Source organism: Pongo abelii, chromosome 10 (assembly GCF_028885655.2).
Source record: "Pongo abelii isolate AG06213 chromosome 10, NHGRI_mPonAbe1-v2.0_pri, whole genome shotgun sequence".
NCBI classification, from domain to species: Eukaryota; Metazoa; Chordata; class Mammalia; order Primates; family Hominidae; genus Pongo; species Pongo abelii.
Window position 1 is genome coordinate 54,691,071 of NC_071995.2, and position 23,493 is coordinate 54,714,563.

The 23,493-nt window shown below is 44.3% G+C and overlaps 1 protein-coding gene across 2 annotated transcripts in view; it reads left to right on the top strand.

Moving 5' to 3' along the window:
* HSD17B6 (hydroxysteroid 17-beta dehydrogenase 6) overlaps positions 1-14,936 on the top strand; it is a 40,252-nt gene extending 25,316 nt beyond the window's left edge. For both annotated transcript variants that reach the window (XM_024257409.2, XM_054528121.2), the window contains exons 4-6: positions 7,614-7,872; positions 11,995-12,158; positions 14,267-14,936. In XM_024257409.2, the coding sequence (XP_024113177.1) occupies positions 7,614-7,872; positions 11,995-12,158; positions 14,267-14,484 (641 nt within the window). In that variant the 3' untranslated portion in view covers positions 14,485-14,936. The remainder of the gene's footprint in view (positions 1-7,613; positions 7,873-11,994; positions 12,159-14,266) is intronic.
* Positions 14,937-23,493: the final 8,557 nt, after the last annotated feature.

Genomic DNA, 23,493 nt, shown 5'->3' on the forward strand with positions numbered 1-23,493 from the left:
TGGGACTATAGGCGCCCAACACCACGCCCGTCTAATTTTGTTTTTGTATTTTTAGTAGAGACAGGGTTTCACTGTGTTAGCCAGGATGGTCTCGATCTCCTGACCTCATGATCTGCCCGCCTCGGCCTCCCAAAGTGCTGGGATTACAGGCATGAGCCACCATGCCCGTCCTATTTATTTATTTTTTGAGGCAGGGTCCTGCTCTGTCACCTAGGCTGGAGTGCAGTGGCATGGTCAGCTCACTTCAGCCTTGACCTCCCAGGCTCAAGTGATCCTTCTACCTCTTAGCCTCCAGAGTAGCTGGGACTACAGGCGTGCACCACCATGCCTGGCTAATTTTTGTATTTTTTGTAGACATGAGGTTTCTCCATGTTGCCCTTGTTGGTCTCAGACTCCTGGGCTCAAGCCGTCCACTCGCCTTAGCCTTCCAAAGTGTAAATTTTTTTTGTTTTTTTGGAGATGGAGTTTTGCTCTTGTTGCCCAGGCTGGCGTGCAACGGCGTGATCTCTGCTCACTGCAAACTCCGCCTCCCAGGTCCAAGCGATTCTCCTGCCTCAGCCTCCCAAGTAGCTGGGATTACAGGCGCCCGCCACCATACCCTGCTAATTTTGTATTTTTAGTAGAGCTGGGTTTCTCCATGTTGGTCAGACTGGTCTCGAACTCCTGACCTCAGGTGATCCGCCTGTCTCGGCCTCCCAAAGTGCTGGGATTACAGGTGTGAGGCACTGCACCTGGCCCAAAGTGTAAATTTTTAAAAAAACAATTTAAACTTGAAAATTTACTGATTTGGCAAAAAAAATTTTGAAAATCTAAAATGTATTTTAAAATATTACTTCCTTCCAGCACTTCGGGAGGCCGGGGTGGGAGGATTGCTTGAGCCTAGGAGTTCAAGACCAGCCTGGGCAACACAGTGAGATACCATCTCAATTTAAAAAATAATAAAATATTGCTTCTTGTCTGAGGATGTTCTTAACTCCCCCAGGCAGAGTCAGAAGTTATGGGTAGTTATAGCCTCTTTGCTGTGCATACCCGTTTATTTCTATTGTATTGTTATTGTTTTCCCATCTGTTAGACTGTGAGCTCCTTGAAGGTATGGGCCTCTCTTACTCATTTTTATATTTCCAACTTCTGGCACCTTGCCTGGTACATGTTAAGGGCTCAACAAATGCTGAATGAATCCTCTATACTCATACTTTTGTCTATTACCTTTTTATCTGTGCCCTTGGTTTCTTACTCCTCACATTTGAATTTCCAACTACTTGCTGCATTTCTCCATCTGGAAATTCTACTAGTGCCTGAAACTCACAAAATCTAAAGGAGTCTTTGTTTTCCTCTCACCTCTTCACCAATTCTTTTTTTTCTTCTTTCTTGGAGATAGAGTCTTGCTCTGTCACCCAGGCTGAAGTGCAGTGGCGCGATCTCAGCTCACTGCAGCCTCTGCTTCCTGAGTTCCAGCGATTCTTCTGCCTCAGCCTCCTAGGTAGCTGGGATTACAGGCACACACCACCATGCCCGTCTAATTTTTGTATTTTTAGTAGAGATGGGGTTTCACCATGTTGGCCAGGCTGGTGACCTCAGGTGATCCACCCGCCTCGGCCTCCCAAAGTGCTGGGATTACAGGCGTGAGCCACTGCGCCTGGCCTCTCTTCACCAATTCTACTTTTCTTTCTAGTCCTTCTCTCAGTTTATAATGTTACTATCCCTTCAGTTACAAAGACTTTTTACCTTGGAGTCTTTTTTTTTTTTTTTGAGACGGAGTCTCGCTCAGTCACCCAGGCTGGAGTGCAGTGGCGCAATCTCGGCTCACGGCAAGCTCCGCCTCCTGGGTTCACGCCATTCTCCTGCCTCAGCCTCCCAAGTAGCTGGAATTACAGGTGCCCGCCATCAGGCCCGGCTAATTTTTTTGTATTTTTAGTAGAGATGGGGTTTCACCGTGTTTGCCAGGATGGTCTCGATCTCCTGATCTCGTGATCCGCCCGTCTTGGCCTGCCAAAGTGCTAGGATTACAGGCGTGAGCCACTGCGCCCGGCCACCTTGGAGTCTTTTTTAATCCTTATACTTTCAACCTTTCTGTGTCTCTGTATTTTATATGAGCCTCTTATAAGTAGCCTATAGCTGATATAAAGACTAATCCAATCTGACAATTTTTATTTTTTGGTAGAACATTTCTTTCATCTATACTACTTTATTATTATTATTTTATTTTTTTTTAGAGGCAAAGTCTCACTCTGTCATCCAGGTTGGAGTGTGGTGCTACGATCAGCTCACTGTAATGTCCAATTCCTGGACTCAAGCCATCCTCCCACCTCAGCCTCCTGAGTAGCTAGAATTGCAGGTGCACCACCACACTTAGCTAACTTAAAAAAGTTTTGTAGAATGAGTCTCACTGCATTGCCCAGGCTGGTCTCAAACTCTTGGTCTCAAGTGATCTTAATGCCTCAGCTTCCCAAAGTGTTGGGATTACAGGCATGAGCCACTGAACCTGGCCTTAATTATTATGTTTGGATTTATTTCTTTCATCTTGTTTTGTGCTTTTTATTTGTCCCATTTTTTCCTGTTTCCTTTATGCTCTTTTGAATTGATTGAATTTTTATTCCACTACTAAATTGAAAGTACCTCCCCCTCCCCCTCCCCCTCCCCCTCCCCCTCCCCCTCTCCCTCTCCTCCCTCTCCCTCTCCCTCTCCCTCCTCTTTCTTTGGTCTCCCTCTCCTTCTTTTTTCGGTCTCCCTCTGTTGCCAAAGCTGGACTGTACTGCCGTGATCTTGGCTCGCTGCAACCTCCCTGCCTCGGGCTCCTGTGATTCTCCTGCCTTGGCCTGCGAGTGCCTGGGATTGCAGGCGCGCGCTGCCACTCCTGACTGGTCTTTGTATTTTTGGTGGAGACGGGGTTTCGCCGTGTTGACCGGGCTGGTATCCAGCTCCTGGCCTGGAGTGATCTGCCCGCCTCGGCCTCCCGAGGTGCTGGGATTGCAGAGGGAGTCTCGCTCACTCAATGCTCAATGTTGCTCAGGCTGGAGTGCAGTGGCGTGATCTTGGCTCGCTACAGCCTCCACCTCCCAGCCGCCTGCCTTGGCATCCTAAAGTGCTAAGATTACAGCCTCTGCCCCGCCGCCACCCCATCTAGGAAGTGAGGAGCGTCTCTGCCTGGCTGCCCATTGTCTGGGATGTGAGGAGCCCCTCTGCCCGGCCGCCCCGTCTGGGAAGTGAGGAGAGCCTCTGCCCCGCCGCCATCCTATATAGGAAGTGAGGAGCGTCTCTGCCCGGCCGCCCATCGTCTGGGATGTGAGGAGCGCCTCTGCCCGGTCGCCCCATCTGGGAAGTGAGGAGCGCCTCTGCCCGGTCGCCCCTTGCGGGAGGTGAGGAGCACCTCTGCCCGGCCGCCCCGTCTGGGAGGTGAGGAGCGCCTCTGCCGGGCCGCCACCCCGTCTGGGAGGAAGTGAGGAGCGCCTCTACCTGGCCGCCCCTTCTGGGAAGTGAGGAGCGCCTCTGCCCGGCCGCCCCCACTGGGAGATGAGGAACGCCTCTGCCCGGCCGCCCAACGTCTGGGAAGTGAGGAGCGCCTCTGCCCGGCCGCCCCATCTGGGAGGTGAGGAGTGCCTCTGCCTGGCCGCCTCCCGATCTGGGAGGAAGTGAGGAGCACCTCTGCCTGGCCGCCCCGTCTGGGAGATGAGGAGCACCTCTCCCCGGCCACCACCCCGTCTGCGAGGAAGTGAGGAGCGCCTCTACCTGGCCGCCCCGTCTGGAAAGTGAGGAGCGCCTCTGCCCAGCCGCGCCGTCTGGGAGGAAGTGAGGAGCGCCTCTGCCCGGCTGCCCCATCTGGGAAGTGAGGAGCGCCTCTGCCTGGCTGCCGCCCCGTCTGGGAGGAAGTGAGGAGCACCTCTGCCCTGCCGCCCCGTCTGGGAAGTGAGGAGCGCCTCTGCCTGGCTGCCGCCCCGTCTGGGAGGAAGTGAGGAGCGCCTCTGCCCGGCTGCCCCATCTGGGAAGTGAGGAGCGCCTCTGCCTGGCTGCCGCCCCATCTGGGAGGAAGTGAGGAGCACCTCTGCCCTGCCGCCCCGTCTGGGAAGTGAGGAGGACCTCTGCCCGGCCGCCCCGTCTGGGATGTGAGGAGTACCTCTGCCCGGCCGCCCCGTCTGGGAAGTGAGGAGCGCCTCTGCCTGGCCGCCACCTCGTCTGAGAAGTGAGGAGCGCCTCTGCCTGGCCGCCCCGTCTGGGAGGTGAGAAGTGCCTCTGCCTGGCTGCCACCCCGTCTGGGAGGAAGTGAGGAGCGCCTCTGCCCAGCTGCCCCGTCTGGGAGGTGAGGAGCGCCTCTGCCCGGCCGCCCCGTCTGGGAGGAAGTGAGGAGCGCCTCTGCCCGGCCGCCCCGTCTGGGAGGAAGTGAGGAGCGCCTCTGCCCGGCCGCCCCGTCTGGGAGGTGAGGAGCGCCTCTGCCCAGCCGCCCCGCCTGGGAGGAAGTGAGGAGCGCCTCTGCCCGGCCGCCCATCGTCTGGGATGTGAGGAGCGCCTCTGCCCGGCCGCCCATCGTCTGGGATGTGAGGAGCGCCTCTGCCCGGCAGCCCATCGTCTGGGAAGTGAGGAGCGCCTCTGCCCGGCCGCCCCCTCTGGGAAGTGAGGAGCACCTCTGCCTGGCTGCCACCCCTTCTGGGAGGAAGTGAGGAGCGCCTCTGCCCGGCCGCCCCGTCTGGGAAGTGAGGAGGACCTCTGCCAGGCCGCCCCGTCTGGGAGGTGAGGAGCGCCTCTGCCTGGCCGCCCTGTCTGGGAGGTGTACCCAACAGCTCCGAAGAGACAGCGACCATTGGGAGTGGGCCATGAGGACGATGGCGGTTATGTTGAAAAGAAAGGGGGGAAGTGTGGGGAAAGGAAGGAGAGATCAGATTGTTGCTGTGTCTGTGTAGAAAGAGGTGGGCATAGGAGACTCCATTTTGTTCTGACTAGGAGAAATTCTTCTGCCTTGGGATGCTGTTGATCTATGGCCTTTCCCCCAGCCACGTGCTCACCACTCCCTAATCTCAAGTACCCAGGGGCACAAACACTGCAGAAGGCCGCAGGGACCTCTGCCTAGGAAAACCAGAGACCTTTGTTCGTGTGTTTATCTCCTGACCTTCTCTCCAGTGTTATCCTATGACCCTGCCACATCCCCCTCTCCGAGAAACACCCAAGAATGATCAATAAATACTTAATAAAAAAAATAAAAAATAAATTGAAAGTACTATAATATTCTCTATTTCTATTTCCCTAGTAGTTCCCGTAGAAATTTTAAGTGCATATGTGGTTTATCAAATGTAAAATTAACATCTTTACCTTTCTCCTGAGTAATCCAAGGCCCTCAGAACACTCACATTTCAGTCATCCTTCCTGACCTGCATGCTCTTGCTGCTGTGTATTTCAGTTCTGTTTTTTGGCTCTCCAATATGTAATGTTTGTTTAGATTTATCCTCTTTTTACCTTTTTTTTTTTTTGCTCATTATTCCTTTTTGAATTTTCCATCTAAAATTGCTTTCTTCGTTACCGAATATATGCCTAAGAATTATAGAAGATGCTGGGGCAAAATCTTTTTTTTTTTTTTTAATATTTATTAAAATGTCTACCCTCATTCTTGAAAGATAATTTTGCAGATAGGCTAGTCTATGTTAATAATTACTTTCTCTTGGCACATTGAAGACACCATTCCAGTCTTCTGTCTCCTGTTGTTCATGTCTTGATAAGTCAGTTGTTAGCCTAATTGTTTTTCCTTTGAAAATAATCTGTCTTTTCTTTCTGGCTATTTAAGGGTATTCTCTTTCTTTGATTTTATTTTTTCTTTGATCTTTATTTTGGTGTGTTTAGGTATGGATTTCTCTGTTTATACTGCTTGGGATTTATTTTTTGGGGGGTGTAAAAAGTAAAGTAGAGGTTCCTCCTCAAAGACTTTCCTCCCCATCTAATTAGAAATAAATAGTGACTTCTCTTAAAAACAAAATTTATTCTCAAAGACCTGTACTAACATTCTTAAATATCTGCTAGCTGTAATAAAGAAATCAATGTACTTTATGTTCTTAGCTCCCACAATTTAACCCTGGCATGCTTATACTGGTCCAAACAAGCATTAGGTCATAGCCTGTTCCCCTTCCTTATTTGAAGGTGTTTTTACATTTTTCAACATTCCACAAGTTACTTCCTCCTTCTTTTGTTCTCCTCTGCCTTTGCCTCTTTTAAAAAGTTCTAAGTGAGGCCGGGTGCCGTGGCTCACACCTGTAATCCCAGCACTTTCGGAGGCCGAGGCGGGCGGATCACGAGGTCAGGAGATCGAGACCATCTTGGCGAACACGGTGAAACCCCTGTCTCTACTAAAAATACAAAAAAAATTAGCCGGGCGTGGTGGCGGGCGTCTGTAGTCCCAGTTACTCAGGAGGCTAAGGCAGGAGAATGGGGTGAACCCGGGGGGGCGGAGCTTGCAGTGAGTGGAGATCCCGCTACTGCACTCCAGCCTGGGCGAGACTCCGTCTCAAAAAAAAAAAAAAAAAAAAGTTCTAAGTTGCTAGCCAATCGAGACAAATATAAAATGTGAGGTCCCGTTGCAGTCAATAAAAACCAGACACAACAATAAAATAGACATGTCAGGTTATAAATGACCCTGTCTCCTTTGTTCAGTATACTCTCATGGCAAATCTGCTGGCAAGTATACCCTTTCTGCAAAAAGTGAAAAAAATGGCCTTACTAAAAAAATTAAATTTACGTTCAAGTGCTATCTCTTTATGACACCAAAAAACAAACATTTCAAACAGGGGAGCTTCTTTAATCTGTTCATTATCAGTTCTGGAAAATTCTTAGCCATCATTACTTCAAATACTGCCTTTATTACATTTCCCTCCCTTATTTCTGGATCTTATTAGACATATGTTACATGTTTTTACTTTGATCTTGCTTCCCTTTTCTTTCATGTTTTTCATCTCTTTATATTTGTGCCGTAGTCTGTATATTTTTCTTTACTGTCTTCCAGTTTGCTACTTTCTTTCTTCCACTATGTCTATCTACTATTAAACCTGTCTACCAAATTTTAAAATTTTAATAGTTGTATCTTTTATTTCTGAAGTTTTATTTGGTTCTTTCTCAAATCTGCTTGATCAATTTTATAGTATTTTTATGAATATTTTCAATCCTTTTATTTAAAAATTATATTTAGCAGGCTGGGCGTGGTGGCTCACGCCTGTAATCCCAGCACTTTGGGAGGCTGAGGTGGGTGGATCACGAGGTCAAGAGATCGAGACCATCCTGGCCAACATGGTGAAACCCTATCTCTACTAAAAATACAAACATTGGCTGGGTGTGGTGGTGTGTGCCTGTAGTCCCAGCTACTTGGGAGGCTGAGGGCAGGAGAATAGCTTGAACCCAGGAGGCAGAGTTTGCAGTGAGCTGAGATCGTGCCACTGCACTCCAGCCTGGTGACAGGGCAAGACTCTGTCTCAAAAAAAAAATTATATTTAGCAAACTTATATGTTATGTAATTTGGGCCGCAAACTCTCATGGGGGTGGTTAGTAGTTATGATTCCTCAAGAGTGATTCTTACCCCACCAAAGTTCAAAATAGAGTATTTTTGCCTGAAACCAAACTCCTGATATGACTTTTAATTGTTTTAGGACTCTGGGGACTGGTGAACAACGCAGGCATTCTTACACCAATTACCTTATGTGAGTGGCTGAACACTGAGGACTTTATGAATATGCTCAAAGTGAACCTCATTGGTGTGATCCAGGTGACCTTGAGCATGCTTCCTTTGGTGAGGAGAGCACGGGGAAGAATTGTCAATGTCTCCAGCATTCTGGGAAGAGTTGCTTTCTTTGTAGGAGGCTACTGTGTCTCCAAGTATGGAGTGGAAGCCTTTTCAGATATTCTGAGGTAACTCTTAAGTTAAAACAAAAACAACTATTGAGCACTGAAATATGTCTTAGGCATTGTGCTAGTTGCTTTCACCTATCTTATTTCATCACTCCTCAAATCTTGATACATAGATATTATTACTAGTCTATTTTATATACATAACAGGCTCAAATTTTCATATCTGTCCCAAAGTTCACCTACCATAGCCAGAATTTGGCAGAACTGTGTTTTGACCCAGGTCTTTGACTTCTACCACTATGTCACACTTCAATTCTCAATATTTATTTTTTATTTTTGAGACAGGGTCTCACTCTGTTGCCCAAGCTGGAGTGCAGTTGTGTGATCATCATAGTTCATTGCAGCCTCAACCTCCTGGGCTCAAACGATCCTTCCACCTCAACTTCCCTGGTAGCTGGGACTATGGGTGCACGCTGCCATGCCCAGCTAATTTTTTATAGTTTGTAGAGATGGAGTCTGATTATGTTGCCCAGGCTAGTCTTAAATGCCTGGGCTAAAGTGATCTTCCTGCCTCAGCCTCCGAACGTGCTGGGATTATAGGCATGAGACACTGTGCCTGGTCTGGCTTTTATTCATGCATTGTTTCAGTTTCATGTCCTTCCACCGGCTGCTTCATTCTTTTTATAGATCCTCCTCCCCCGTATATATGTGTGTGTATCATATATATGTATGCGTGTGTATTTATTTATTTTCTGAGATTGAGTCTCACTCTGTCGCCCAGGCTGGAGTGCAGTGATGCGATTTTGGCTCACTGCAACCTCTGACTCCTGGGTTCAAGTGATTCTTCTGCCTCAGCCTCCCAAGTAGTTGGGACCACAGGTACGTGCCACTACACCCGGCTAATTGGTGTATTTTTAGCAGAGACAGGGTTTCACCATGCTGGCTAGGATGGTCTGGAACTCCTGACCTCACGTGATCCACCCACCTTGGCCTCCCAAAGTGCTGAGATTACAGGCATGAGCCACTGTGCCTGGCCTATTTATTTATTTTTAAGAGACAGAGTTTTACTATATTGCCTGGGCTGGAGTGCAGTGACTATTCACAGGCATGATCATAGCTTACTACAAGCTTGAACTCCTGGGCTTGAGCTGTCCAGCTGCCTTAGCCTCCTGAGTAGCTAGGACTACAGTCCTGCACTACTGCACTCAGCCTATTTTCCTTATAATTCTTGAAAGAGCATCCTATTGGCTGAGTTCATTTTTTGTGTGTGCCAGGCAACACCACACTGTGTGACATTTTTGTGCATGGTTATGGGTAAGGCACTGCAGGAAGTACTTTCCATCCATTAAATCATTTAACTTTCATAGCAACCCAATGAAGAGGGCATTATTTTTATTCTTATTGTACATCTGAGGAAACTGAGGCACAGAGGTTTAGTAATTTGCCCGTGGTCATATTGGTAATCACAGGCAGAGCTACTGTTCAGCCTTACAAGGGACTCTCCTCCTGTCAAGTCCCCTTCCTGATCCAATCAGCTGTGGACAAGAGGCTGTAGTCACATGGTCCAAAATATTGCTGTGCACACTCCTCTTTAGCAGGGACTGACTTTTGGGCAGTTTCACTTGGAAATGGGCTGTGAATATTAAAGGCAGCATGTATTGACTTTCTATGGCCACTGTAATAAATTATCATAGGTAATTTATGGTATATGGTGTTTTAAAACAACACTTTTTTTTTGGTAATCAGTTAGTAATCAGTATCACTGGGCCAAAACTGAGGTGTTGACAGGGCCACATTCCTTCTGAAATCACTATGGGAGAATCCATTCCTTGCCTCTTCCAGCTTCTGGTGGCTGCCAGCATTCTTTGGCCATGGCTACATCATTTCAATCTCTGCCTCCGTGGTCACATCGCCTTTTCCTCTTGTCAGTCATCAAATCCACTTCTGCTTCTCTTAAAGGATCTTTGTGATTGCATTTAGGGCCCACGCAGATAATCTAGGATAACCCCCTATCTCAACCGCCTTAACTTAATCACACCTGCAAAGTCTTTGCCACATAAGGCAACATTTACAGGGATTAGGACCTGATCTCTTTGGGGGCCGTTATTTAGCCTACCACTTACCATGACTGGTATATAAGTGTTGCAATATGAGTGTTATATGCCTAGGGAGAAAACAGAAATAGCCAAGAAATTACATGAGTTGTTACCATGTGGTAGGCACCTCACTTGGTTTCCTGCCTATCTAATGTTCTGTGTACTGCCACAGGGCTGCTGTGTGATTTACCACCACCTAGGGCTGGTCTCTCGGACTCCTTGACTCATTCCCAGACTAAGAGCAAAGATATATCCTTCCAACATTCAAATGACTATGTAATTCCTTTAGAAAATTCAAGTTCACCCTAGTTGTGCTCAGGATAAACAGGGAAAGGAAGTTTTGTCCTATATTTGCACTGGCATGTTAAAGGGGAATGGAGACAAGGGGTGGTAGGAATCAGAGTGAGAAAACTCCAAGGAGAAGTGAAATTTAGAGGAGAGTCACCTCTGGCTGCAAAGCCCTTTCCTCTTCTCCATTACATGTGGGCACGTGGAGACTCTTTTTGAAGCTCTAACATGGAAGGTTTTAGGTTTTGGTTTGGTAAGCGAGGCTTTTCCCTTAGAACAGTAGTTCTTAAACTCTAGCATGCCTCAGAGTCACCTGGAAGTCTTGTTAAAACAGATTATTGAGTCTCAACCCCAGAGTTTCTAATTTAGTAAGTCTAGACTGGGGCCCAATACTTCGCATTTCTAAAAAGTTACCAGATGCTGATGATACCATTGATCCAGGGTCCACACTTTAAGAACCACTGCTTAGAGGTCATAATGCCTTGTGGTCTGCCTCCTTATGGACCATTATTTCAAACATTTCTCCTTGCTGACAGCTTGAGCTTCGTCTTCTCCAGCAAGGCTGCCTGGACCCATAGTTTAGGGAACACTCCTCATCACTGTCCCTAGAGCTCCTAGAGGGCACCTCTGCCATGGTGCACAGTGCCATCTTACTTCTTTTGGTGTAGGCAGCACTTAGTGCAGTACTTAGCCCATAGTCGGCCTTTGATAAGCATTTTTGGAACTGTCTGTTGAACTAACTTGAATATTCTGGAATTGGCAATTTTAATGCTCACATCCTGTTTCATTAGTGATCTCTTAGTCCATACATTGTCATTTTCCACAAGCCCATGCTTTTACATGTGGAATTCCCATTGCCTGGTTTGTTATTCTTCCCTTTTCTTTACTTGGAAATTTCCTTTTGTCTTTTAAGATAATGGTCCCCAACCTTTTTGGCACCAGGGACCTGTTTCGTGGAAGACAGTTTTTTCATGCCCCAGGTGGGGGTGGCCGGAAGAAAGAGATGGTTTCGGGATGAAACTGTTCAACCTCAGGATTCTTATAGGGAGCGTGCAACTTAGGTCCCTCGCATGCACGGTTCACAATAGGATTCATGCCCCTATGAGACTCTAATACCTGGCTGATCTGAGAGGAGGCGGAGCTCAGGCGGTAATGCTGGCTCACCCACTGCTTACCTCCTGCTGTGTGGCCCAGTCCCTAACAGGCCACAGACTTATGGGTCTGCACCCCAGGTTTGGGGATCCCTGCTTTAAGACTCAACTGAAATATTTTTCTCCTCACTGAAGCCTTCCCTGACTCCCTCAGAAAATCTATCTGTACCTTTCTCTCTACTTTCATAGCCCCTTGAATGCCTCTCCTTTATAATTCTTTTGAGTTGTGTTGTAGTTATTTGCCTACTTGTTGGACTCACCTACTGTGAACTTTCTGAGGTGAGGAACTGAGTCTTAATCTTCTGAGTTTGTGAGACACTTAGCACAGTGCCAGTCATAATAAATGCTAATTTTATTTATTGTCATTTGTATCCTTCATGTCTCCAGAGTCTAGCATACAGTAGGTACTTAATAACTCTTTATTAAATGAGTGATTCTAGAATTGAATGGTTATGGTAGTTGGTATAATAATTTCCTAATTGTTGGATCCAGGGATGTTTATATTTAAATTTTTTTTCCTCTCCATTTCTTTATTCTTTAAAATATTCAGTAAAGATATTTTATAATCTTTTTTGTTTTGCTTTTCCTTCCTGAAAGCATTGAAATGGTGGTGGTCTTTAATCATAACTTGTGGGGTTTTATTTCAGGCGTGAGATTCAACATTTTGGGGTGAAAATCAGCATAGTTGAACCTGGCTACTTCAGAACGGGAATGACAAACCTGACACAGTCCTTAGAGCGAATGAAGCAAAGATGGAAAGAAGCCCCCAAGCACATTAAGGAGACCTATGGACAGCAGTATTTTGATGCCTGTAAGCTTTTTTCTTTTGATAGGGATAATGGGTACCCCGTATTAGTCCATTCTCATGCTGCTATGAAGAAATAACCGAGACTGGGTAATTTATAAAGAAAAGAGGTTTAATTGACTCACAGTTCTGCATGGCTGGGGAGTCCTCAGGAAACTTACAATCATGGCAGAAGGCACCTCTTCACAGGATGGCAGGAGAGGGAATGAGCGCAAGCAGAGGAAAGCCCCTTATAAAACCATCAGATCTTGTGAGAACTCACTACTAAAAGAACAGCATATGGGAACCACCCCCATGATTCAGTACCTCCCACCAGGTCCCTCCCACGACATGTGGAGATTATGGGACTATAATCCAAGATGAGGTCTGGGTGGGGACACAAAGCCAAACCACATCAGTACCCTTGCATGAGAAGGGGAAAAGAGGGTTGGTGGACAATGATTGGCAGATCCTCTCAGAACAAAGCTCCTTAAATAAAGCCTTCCCAGAACAGAAGGAAGTCAGGAAGGTCCCAGTGCTGTCATGGTTGGCTTGGTCTGATGACTATCATGGTTGAGGAGGGGGACATATAGGCAGCCTGGGGCCAGGCTCTTTCCTGCCTTGTCCTCTGTGGGCCAGGGCACCTGAGCACTAGGAGGTATTACATACTTAGAGGCATGGACCCTTGAGAGGGTGTGCCCCTTGGTAGTGTGGCAGGGCTGGTGTGAGATGTCTGCTCAACTAAAGTGCAGTCTTCATCATTGTTTACCCTTTTGATAACAAAGGGCTTGTCCACAAACTATGTGTCTTAATGTGACAGGAGAAAGCATGTAGGTGGGAAGAGGTAAGTCAGTGAGGACAAGTCTTTGCAGAGCCCTGTGGGCCATTCCCTGAGGCTATATTTCTCTTGTTCGGGTGATAGGAGCCTTGTGGGAGTGGGACTTGTCAATTTCCTATAAGAATATTATTCTGAAGACCTGGAGGAGGAGGTGGCAGCAGCGGTTAGAAGCATGGGAATGACTTCTAATAGGTACAGGGTTTCTTTTTGGGATGATGAAAATATTCTAAATGTAGATTGTGATGATGATTGCACAACTCTGAATGTACTAAAAATTATTGATTTGTACACTTTAAATGGCTGAATTTTATGATATATGAATATCTCAATAATGTTAAAAAAATTTCCAGTTGAAAAAGTATATTCCCATATCTGTGTTGTTCTAAACCTATGTAAAAATCCTCTAGTAACAGAATTAAGTTGTGTATTTTTTTTTTTGAGACAGAGTCTCGCTCTGTCACCCAGGCTGGAGTGCAGTGGCATGATCTTGGCTCACTGCAACCTCTGCCTCCCGGGTTCAAGCAATTCTCCTGTCTCAGCCTCCTGAGTAACTGGGACTACAGGCATGCACCACCAAGCCTGGCTAATTTTTGTATTTTTAGTAGACTTGGGGTTTCATCATGTTGGCCATGCCGGTCTCGAACTCCTGACCCCAAATTATCCACCCACCTTGGCCTCCCAAAGTGCTGGGATTAGAGGCATGAGCCACTGCACCCAGCCATCAGAATTGAGTTTTGAGGCCAGGCTTGGTGCCTCACACTTATAATTCCAGCACTTTGTGAGGCTGACGTGGGAGGATCGCTTGAGCCCAGGAATTCAAGACCAGCCTGGGCAACATAGTGAGACCTTGTGTCTACAAAAAATAAACAAAATTAGCTGGGCATGGGGATGCTTACCTGTAGTCCCAGCTATGTGGGAAGCTGAGGAGGGAGGATCACTTGAGCCTGGGAGGCAGAGGTTACAGTGAGCTGAGATTGTACCACTACACTCCAACCTGGGTGACAGAGCAAGACCGTGTCTCAAAAAAACCCCAAAAAAACAACCAAGCAAAAAAAGAAAAATGATTGAGTTTTAAAATTAATATTAAATAAAATCCAAAATTTAGTTTTCATTCTGGTGCATTAGCTATTGTTTAAGTACTCAATAGCTACATGTGGCTAGTGGCTATCATATTGGGATGCACATTCTAGATCATTCTATCTTGTAGAAATTAGATGTGGTAAGACTTCTGTGACTGCATGATCTTAAAAATATAAGGGATAAGATTGTTGACCACCATTTCTTTTTTTGTATACAGTTTACAGTATCATGAAGGAAGGGCTGTTGAATTGTAGCACAAACCTGAACCTGGTCACTGACTGCATGGAACATGCTCTGACATCGGTGCATCCGCGAACTCGATATTCAGCTGGCTGGGATGCTAAATTTTTCTTCATCCCTCTATCTTATTTACCTACATCACTGGCAGACTACATTTTGACTAGATCTTGGCCCAAACCAGCCCAGGCAGTCTAAAGAAAACTGAGTTGGTGCTTCTTGGAATGAAGGCAAAAATCTGAAATTAATTGTTAGTGTCTCAGTAATCCTGATTTAGAACCCAGGCTTTTTGTAACAATGCGTTTTCTTGCCTAAATTCATTTATCTGGCATCATCAGAGTACTAACATATTTATATTTCAGATATCCAAAGCTTACCACTTTAGGTGATGAATCTTTACTATTTTAGCCCTTTTTTGATGAGACTATTTTTCTAAAGTGAATCATTTGTTCTTGCCTTATTAAACAGAGTAGATGGAAAACAATTTAACCTATTTTGAAGTCATTTCTTTATGAATATGAATAATTGTTCTATGCTTTAATAATCTATTGTGAAGAAACTACCAAGAAATATGTTGGTGTGTTTGTCCTTACTTGAAATGGGTCTGTATTATGGTACTTTTAATAAATATTTGATTTTTCTTTCTCTTCTCTTTTTGTCAGCAGTCTTTTTTCCCCAATATATTTCTTCCTTTTTTAAAAAGAAATTACTTTTTAAATTTTAAATCAAAATAATGTTATACATATATAGCTAAAAATTCAATTAATATTCAAAAGCTTAAAATGAAAAATGGCAATCCCTTGCCCTTATCCTCATCCTTCATTGCTGCTCATCAGAGGCAAATGGTCTCAACTTTTAGCTATTTCTTCTGGTATTTATCTCTGAACTTCTAAATGATATACTGTTATTTTTTATTAATTTTAGCTATTCTCAATTGACTTTTATGGTGCAAATCTGGCTTTTTTTACATCACTTTCCTGCCCATTTCCTTTATCCTTATAGTTTGAATATAATTTTATCACATTTCTGGTTAAATGAATAGTGTTTATATAATTAAGTGTGTGAATATTATTAAGTATTTAATCAAGTATTTTTCTTTTATAGTAACATTTTTTTTCTTGGAGTTAATTATTGCCTTGCTTTTTTTGCTTGCAAAGCTTTTTCTTTACCTTAACCTTTTTTTGTTTGTTCTCTCAGATCTGTCACTACCAGTAGTGTTCTCTAAATAATTAAATAGATTATAGACTTATTCAGTCTATTTCAACCCCCCCCCCCCCCCCACTGCTCCTGTCCCTGGAGATTTCCCTCTCAGGGCTTTCTCCTCCTGTTTCTGTGTGGGCTGGTTGTTCTCTGGTTCTGCTACTCAATTATTTTTCTAGGACTTCCCTGCATCTCTTTCCTGCTGTCTGAAATCCTGTTTCCTGGAGCATATGGCCTCTTGGTTTTCTCCCTTATTTTGACAGAGCTCATTCTTTCTAGCTAAGTCTTTGCATGTTTAAAAAGGTCTCTGTTGGCCGGGTGCGGTGGCTCACGCCTGTAATCCCAACACTTTGGGAGGCCCAGGAGGGCGGATCACGAGGTCAGGAGATCGAGACCATCCTGGCTAACGCGGTGAAACTCCCGTCTCTACTAAAAATACAAAAAATTAGCCAGGCGTGGTGGCAGGCGCCTGTAGTCCCAGCTGCTCAGGAGGCTGAGGCAGGAGAATGGCGTGAACCCGGAAGGTGGAGCTTGCAGTGAGCCAAGATCGCTCCGCGGCACTCCAGCCTGGGCGACGGAGTGAGACTCCGTCTCAAAAAAAAAAAAAAAAAAAAGATCTCTGTTGGCCAGGCACGCTCTGTTGGCCAGTCATGGTGGCTCACGCCTGTAATCCCAGCACTTTGGGAGGCCAAGCTGGGTGGATCACCTGCGGTTAGGAGATCAAGACCAGCCTGACCAACATGGTGAAACCCCATCTTACTGAAAATACAAAAATTAGCTGGGTGTAGTGGTGGGCACCTGAAATCCAGCTACTCAGGAGGCTGAGGCAGGAGAATCGCTTGAGCCCGGGAGGGTAGAGGTTGCAGTGAGCCGAGATCGCACCACTGCACTCCAGCCTGGATGACAGGGTGAGACTCCATCTCAAAAAAAAAAAAAAAAAAAAAAAAAAGGTCTCTGTTCTGTTCTTATAATAGATTGGCTGAGCATGGACTTCTAGGGTTGAAAATAATTTTCTTTCAGGATTTTAAAGACATTGCTTCACTTTCTTCTCATATCCATTAAGAATCTTAATGTCATTCTGATTCTTGTTCCTTTGTTCCTTTTTGTCCCTATACTATGGAAGGTTTTAGGCTCTATTTAGAAGATAAGTACATAAATGTTTATTTTATTTGGAATCTTTATCTTTTATTGCAGGTGTTCTAAAACTTCACAATGATGGACATGGGGTAGCTCTTCTATTCAGTTATTGTACTGGGTATTTAGTACAAGTCATGATGTAGGAGAGAGATTGGAGAATTGCTGAAATGATGGCAAGAAGGTTGAGAGAGTATTCAGTTTGGTACATAAGCGGGAGAACTGGCTTCAAATAGCATGACTTAAGTAAGAGTTTGTTTTCTTAGGCCAGGCACGGTGGCTCACACCTGTAATCTAGCACTTTGAGAGGCTGAGGCGGGGGTGGATTACCTGTGGTCAGGAGTTTGAGACCAGCTTGGCCAACATGGCGAACCCTGTCTCTACTAAAAATACAAAAATTGGCCAGGTGCGGTGGTTCACTCCTGTAATCCCAGCACTTTGGGAGGCCGAGGTGGGCGGATCACTAGGTCAGGAGTTCGAGAACAGTATGGCCAACAAGGTGAAACCCTGTCTCTACTAAAACTACAAAAATTAGCCGGGCACGGTGGCGGGCGCCTGTAATCCCAGCTGCTTGGGAGGCTGAGGCAGGAGAATCATTTGAACCTGGGAGGCAGAGGTTGCAGTGAGCTGAGATCGCGCCACAGCACTCCAGCCTGGGCGACAGAGTGAGACTTCATCTCAACAACAACAAAATACAAAAATTAGCCAGGCATGGTGGTACGCACCTGTAATCCCAGCTACTCAGGAGGCTGAAGCATGAGAATCGCTTGAACCTGGGAGATGGAGTTTGCAGTGAGCTGAGATCACAACACTGCACTCCAGCCTGGGTGACAGAGCGAGACCCTGTCTCAAAAAAAAAAAGAAAAAAGTTTGTTAAGTAATAGTAAATTAGTGGATAGGAGGTCACTGGCATTGCTTCAGTAACTCATCTCTGTCAGGATTAAACTCTATGTGCATCTTCTGGCCTTTTCTTCCAGCTTGTCACCTCAAGATTGTAAGATGGTTGCTGCGGATCCAGACATCACTTAAGATTTCAAGTGACACCATATAAGTCAACCTAAATAACAAACAAAGGGAGGCTCTCTAAAAGAAAAAGACATTTATTTGGGAATAGAGTATTGCAATGAGAATATACCTGTCATAGTAAACTATGTGCATATTCAGGGAGGTAAAGGAAGACAAAGGTTTTTAAAGAAAAGAGGCAAATTGCACAATTGTTTTAAAATAATTATATTTGGCTACAAAGATCAATAACAAGAATGATGTCAGTCCAAGTTGGACAGGCAGTTCTGGGGCAGATGTTCTTGCATGTTTTTTATGGAAGTTTCTGGTGGCTTCTGTGCAAGGATATGATTTTTCCAGAGTCTTTTTTGTGAGGCATACAAGCATAAAGAACCTTCTCTTCATGGCCTTCCCTGCTCAATTTGTCAGGGCTCTTCTTTCTTTAAACATTAGTGACTCCATTTTGATTCTGGCAACTTTCACACAAAAGAGAATGATGGTATAAGGGAGAATGGTGGTGATGTCTGCATCTATCATCTTCTATGAGGAGAACAAAAGATTTCTCAGAAATCCCCACAGCAGACTTTCCCCTATATGGGTGACCTCTATATGGGTTACTTTTGAGAGTGAAAGGAGGCACTTTATTTATTTTTTGAGTCAGAGTCGCTCTGTTACCCAGGCTGGAGTGCAGTGGCGCAATCTCGGCTCGCTGCAACCTCCATCTCTTGGGTTCAAGTGATTCCTGTGCCTCAGCCTCCTGAATATCTGGGATCACAGGCGTGTGCCACCATGCCCGGCTAATTTTTGTATTTTTCATAGAGATAAGTTTTCACCATGTTGGCCAGGCTGGTCTCAAACTCCTGACTTCAAGTGATCCATCCGCCTCAGCCTCCCAAAGTGCTGGGATTACAGGTGTGAGCTACTGTGCCTGGCCAGGAGGCACTATTAATCATTTACACAGAACCCTGATTTTATCTTTACACATTATATGAATGTATCCAAATTATCACATGTATCCCCAAAATAAGTACATCTATTATGTATCAATACAAAAAATTAAAAAAAAATTTACACCGGGATAACAAATGTAAATGAGTACTGTCCCAGGTAAATCGAGACATCTGGTCACCCCGCTTTGATGTAATACCACTATCTAATCTTTAGTTCTTATATAAATTCTGCCAGTTGTTCGAAAAATGTTCTATATAGCAATTAAATTTATTCCCCAGGATCTAATGCAGCATCTTACTTTGCATTCAATTGTCATGTTCCGGTTCTCACTTAATTTTGCATAGTTTAATTTCTTTTTCACAATTCTGTCTTTCACATTTCTGACATTTTTAGAGTATGGGCCAGTTATTTGGTAAAGTGACCCCAAGTTGGATTGTATGCTGTGTCCTCATGATTAGATCCAGGCTGTGCATTTTGGCAGAAATGCCACAGAAGTGATATTGTGTCCCTCTCACTGCATCATGTCAGTAGGCATAGATGTGTTTATCTCATTATTGATGTTAATTGTGAATCCTTGCTTAGAGTCTGCCATGCTTCTCCACTGCAAAGTTAACATTTTTTCCTTTGTAATTAATGAGTAATTTGTGAGGCTATTTTGAGATTGTATAAATGTCCTGTTCCTCATCAAACTTTAACAAGTAATTTTTAGAATTACTAATGATTCTTATCTAAATCAGTTATTACTATGATGGTTGCAAATAGTGATTTCTAACTTCATCATTCCATCTATGTTTAAAAGGTGACATGTCTATCTCCTTTATTTTTTATTTAAGAATGGACTAATTGGCTGGGCACGGTGGCTCACGCCTGTAATCCCAGCACTTTGAGAGGCCGAGGTGAGGATGGATCACCTGAGGTCAGGAGTTCAAGACCAGCCTGGCCAACGTGGCAAAACCCCATCTCTACTAAAAATATAAAAATTAGCCGGGCATCATGGTGTGCACCTGCGATCCCAGCTACTTGGTAGGCTGAGGCACAAGAATCGCTTGAACCTGGGAGGCAGATGTTGCAGTGAGCTGAGACTGCGCCACTGCACTCCAGCAGAAAAGAATGGGCTAATTAATTCTTATTTTATTCAATTAGTTATAAACCATTTCTATCACTATATCTTGAAGCAAATCTCAGACATAATATAGAAACTGTAATTTTTAAAATGTTATAATTTGCAATAGCAATAACAAAAATATAAGGTACCTAGGAATAAATCTGACAGAATTTGTATAATACCTTCATGTAGAAAAGTATAAAACTGGCCGGGCGCGGTGGCTCATACCTGTAATCCCAGCACTTTCGGAGGCTGAGGCGGGCAGATCATTTAAGGTCAGGAGTTCAAGACCAGCCTGGCCAACATGGTGAAACCCCGTCTCTACTAAAAATACAAAAGTTAGCCAGGTATGGTGGTGCATGCCTGTAATCCCAGCTACTCGGGAGGTGGAGACTGGAAAATTGCTTGAACCTGGGAGGTGGAGGTTGCAGTGAGCTGAGATTGCACCATTGCATTCCAGTCTGGGTGACAGAGCAAGACTTGGTCTCAAACAAAACAGAAAAGTATAAAATTTTATTGAAGACATTAAGACCTAAATAAATGTAAACATATACAATACTCATGAATAAGGAGTCTCAATATCATAAAAAGATATATCAAATAATTTATAAATTTAGTATGGTTCCAATTCAATCAATCAAAATCCCAATAGCTTTCTTTCTTTCTTTTTTTTTTTTTGCAATTTGAGAAGCTGATTTTCAAATTTAATTGGGAGAGCACAAGGGCAAACAGAACCAAGACAATTTTGAAGAACAAGGTGAGGGAAACTTGCTTCCCCAAACATTAAGACTTGCAGTAAATCTGTAGTAACATAAACAAATAGGTGCAAGGCAAAGACAGACAAATAGATGTAAGCAATAGAGTGGAAAGGCTGGGTACAGTGACTCTGCCTGTAATCCCAACACTTTGGGAGGCCAAGGTGGCCAGATCACCTGAGGTCGGGAGTTTGAGACCAGCCTGGCCAACATGGTGAAACCCTGTCTCTACGAAAAATATAAAAATTGCCTGGGTGTGGTGGCACACACCTGTAATCCCAGCTACTCAGGTGGCTGAGGCACAAGAATTGCTTGAACCTGGGAGGTGGAGGTTACAGTGAACCAAGATTGTGCTATTGCACTCCAGCCTGGGCGACAGAGTGAGATTCTGTCTCGAAAAAAAAAAAAAAAAAAAAAGAATAGAATGGACATACATGAAAACTTGATATGACAGTGGGAGGAAAATGAGGTGGTGGGGAAATGACCCAATGAATGGTGAAAAGACAACTTTTAAAAAACAGAGAATTATAAAATTAGATACTTATCCCATACCAGGCACAAAAACAAATCCCAATGCAATAAATACCTAAATGTGAAAACCAAAACTTTAAAAGATTTAAAATAAAACATTGAGAATATATTTGTGTCTTTAGGACAGGGAAGCCTCTTGAAAGAAGGTACACAAAACTTAATCACAAAGGAAGATTGTTAAATTTGACCAAAATTAAAAACTTCTCTATGTGAAAATACCCTTTAACTTAGAGCAAAAATACAAGCCACCAACTGGGCAATATATTTGTACCACAGATAACCACAAGGTTTTATTGTTAAGAAAAAGAATTTGGGCCAGGCGCAGTGACTCACGCCTGTAATCCTAGCATGTTGGGGAGGCTGAGGAGGGCAGATCACGAGGTCAGGAGATACAGACCATCCTGGCTAACATGGTGAAACCCTGTCTCTACTAAAAAGACAAAAAATTAGCCAGGTGTGGTGGCAGGTGCCTGTAGTCCCAGCTACTAGGGAGGTTGAGGCAGGAGAATGGCATGAACCCAGGAGGTGGAGCTTGCAGTGAGCCAAGATCGCACCACTGCACTCCAGCCTAGGCGACAGAGCAAGACTTTGTGTAAAAAAACCAAACAACAACAACAACAACAAAGTAGAAATTGTAGGCCGGGTGTGGTGGTGTACACCTGTAATCCAAGCACTTTGGGAGGCTGAGGGAGGTAGATCACCTGAGGTCAGGAGTTCAAGACCAGCCTGGCCAACATGGCGAAACCCCATCTCTACTAAATATAAAAAATTAGCCGGATGTGGTGGCTCATGCCTGTAATCCCAGCTACTTGGGAGGGTGAGGCAGGAGAATCACTTGAACCTGGGAGGCGGAGGTTGCAGTGAGCCGAGATCACCCCATTGCACTCCAGCCTTGGCAACAAGAGAGAAACTCTGTCTCAAAAAGAACAAAGCTGGAGGCATAACACTACCTGACTTCAAATTATACTACAAGGCTACAGTAACCAAAACAGCATGGTACTGGCACCAAAACAGATATATAGACCAATGGAACAGAACAGAAGCCTCAGAAATAACACCACACATCTACAACCATCTGATCTTTGACAAAGTGACAAAAACAAGCAATGGGGAAAGGATTCCCTATTTAATAAATGATGCTGGGAAAACTGGCCATATGCATTTCTAGCCATACACAGAAAACTGAAACTGGACCCCTGCCTTACACCTTATACAAAAATTAACTCAAGATAAATAAAGACTTAAATGTAAAACCTAAAACCATAAAATCCCTAGAAGAAAATATAGGCAACACCATTCAGGACATAGGCATGGGTAAAGTCTTCATGACTAAAACACCAAAAACAATTGCAACAAAAGTCAAAATTGACAAATGGGATCTAATTGAACTAAAGAGCTCCTGCTCAGCAAAAGAAACTATCATCAGAGTGAACAGGCAGCTGACAGAATGGGAGAAAATTTTTGCAAACTATCCATTTGACAAAGGTCTAATATCCAGAATCTACAAGGAACTTAAACAAATCTACTTAAACAAAAGAAAAAAAAACTCAGTCAAAAAGTGGGCAAAAGATATGAACAGACACTTCTCAAAAGAAGACATTTATGCAGCCAATAAACATATGAACAAAACCTCATCATCACTGGTCATTAGAGAAATGCAAATCAAAACCACAATGAGATACCATCTCACACCATTTAGAATGGTGATCATTGAAAAGTCTGGAAACAGATGCTGGAGAGGATGCAGAGAAATAGGAATGCTTTTACACTGTTGGTGGCAGTGTAAATTAGTTCAACCATTGTGGAAGTCAGTGTGGTGATTCCTCAAGAATCTAGAACCAGAAATACCATTTGACCCTGCAATCCCATTACTGGGTCCCAAAGGATTATAAATCATTCTATAAAGACATGCACACATATGTTTATTGCAGCACTATTTACAATAGCAAAGACTTGGAACAAACCCAAATGCCCACCAATGATAGACTGGATAAAGAAAATGTGGCACATATATACCACGGAATACTGTGCAGCCATAAAAAAGAATTTCACGTCCTTCGCAGGGACATGGATGAAGCTGGAAACCATCATCCTCAGCAAACAAACACAGGAACAGAAAACCAAACACCATATGTTCTCATTCACAAGTGGGAGTTGAACGACGAGAGCTCATGGACACAGGGAAGGGAACATCATACACTGGGGCCTGTTGGGTGTGGGGGGCAAGGCAAGGGAGAGCATTAGGACAAATACCTAATACATATGGGGCTTAAAACCTAGACGATGGGTTGATAGATGCAACAAACCACCATGGCACATGTATACCTATGTAACAAACCTGCACTTTCAGCACATGTATCCCAGAACTTAAAGTAAAAAACAAAACAACACAAAACAAAAAAACCCAAAAAACTACAGTAACAACATATAATTAAAAAAAAGAAATAGAATTTGTATACATTTATTAGCAAAACAAATCTTTATAGAAAAGTGGACAGACGAACAGAAAGTCAGAATGGCCAATAAACA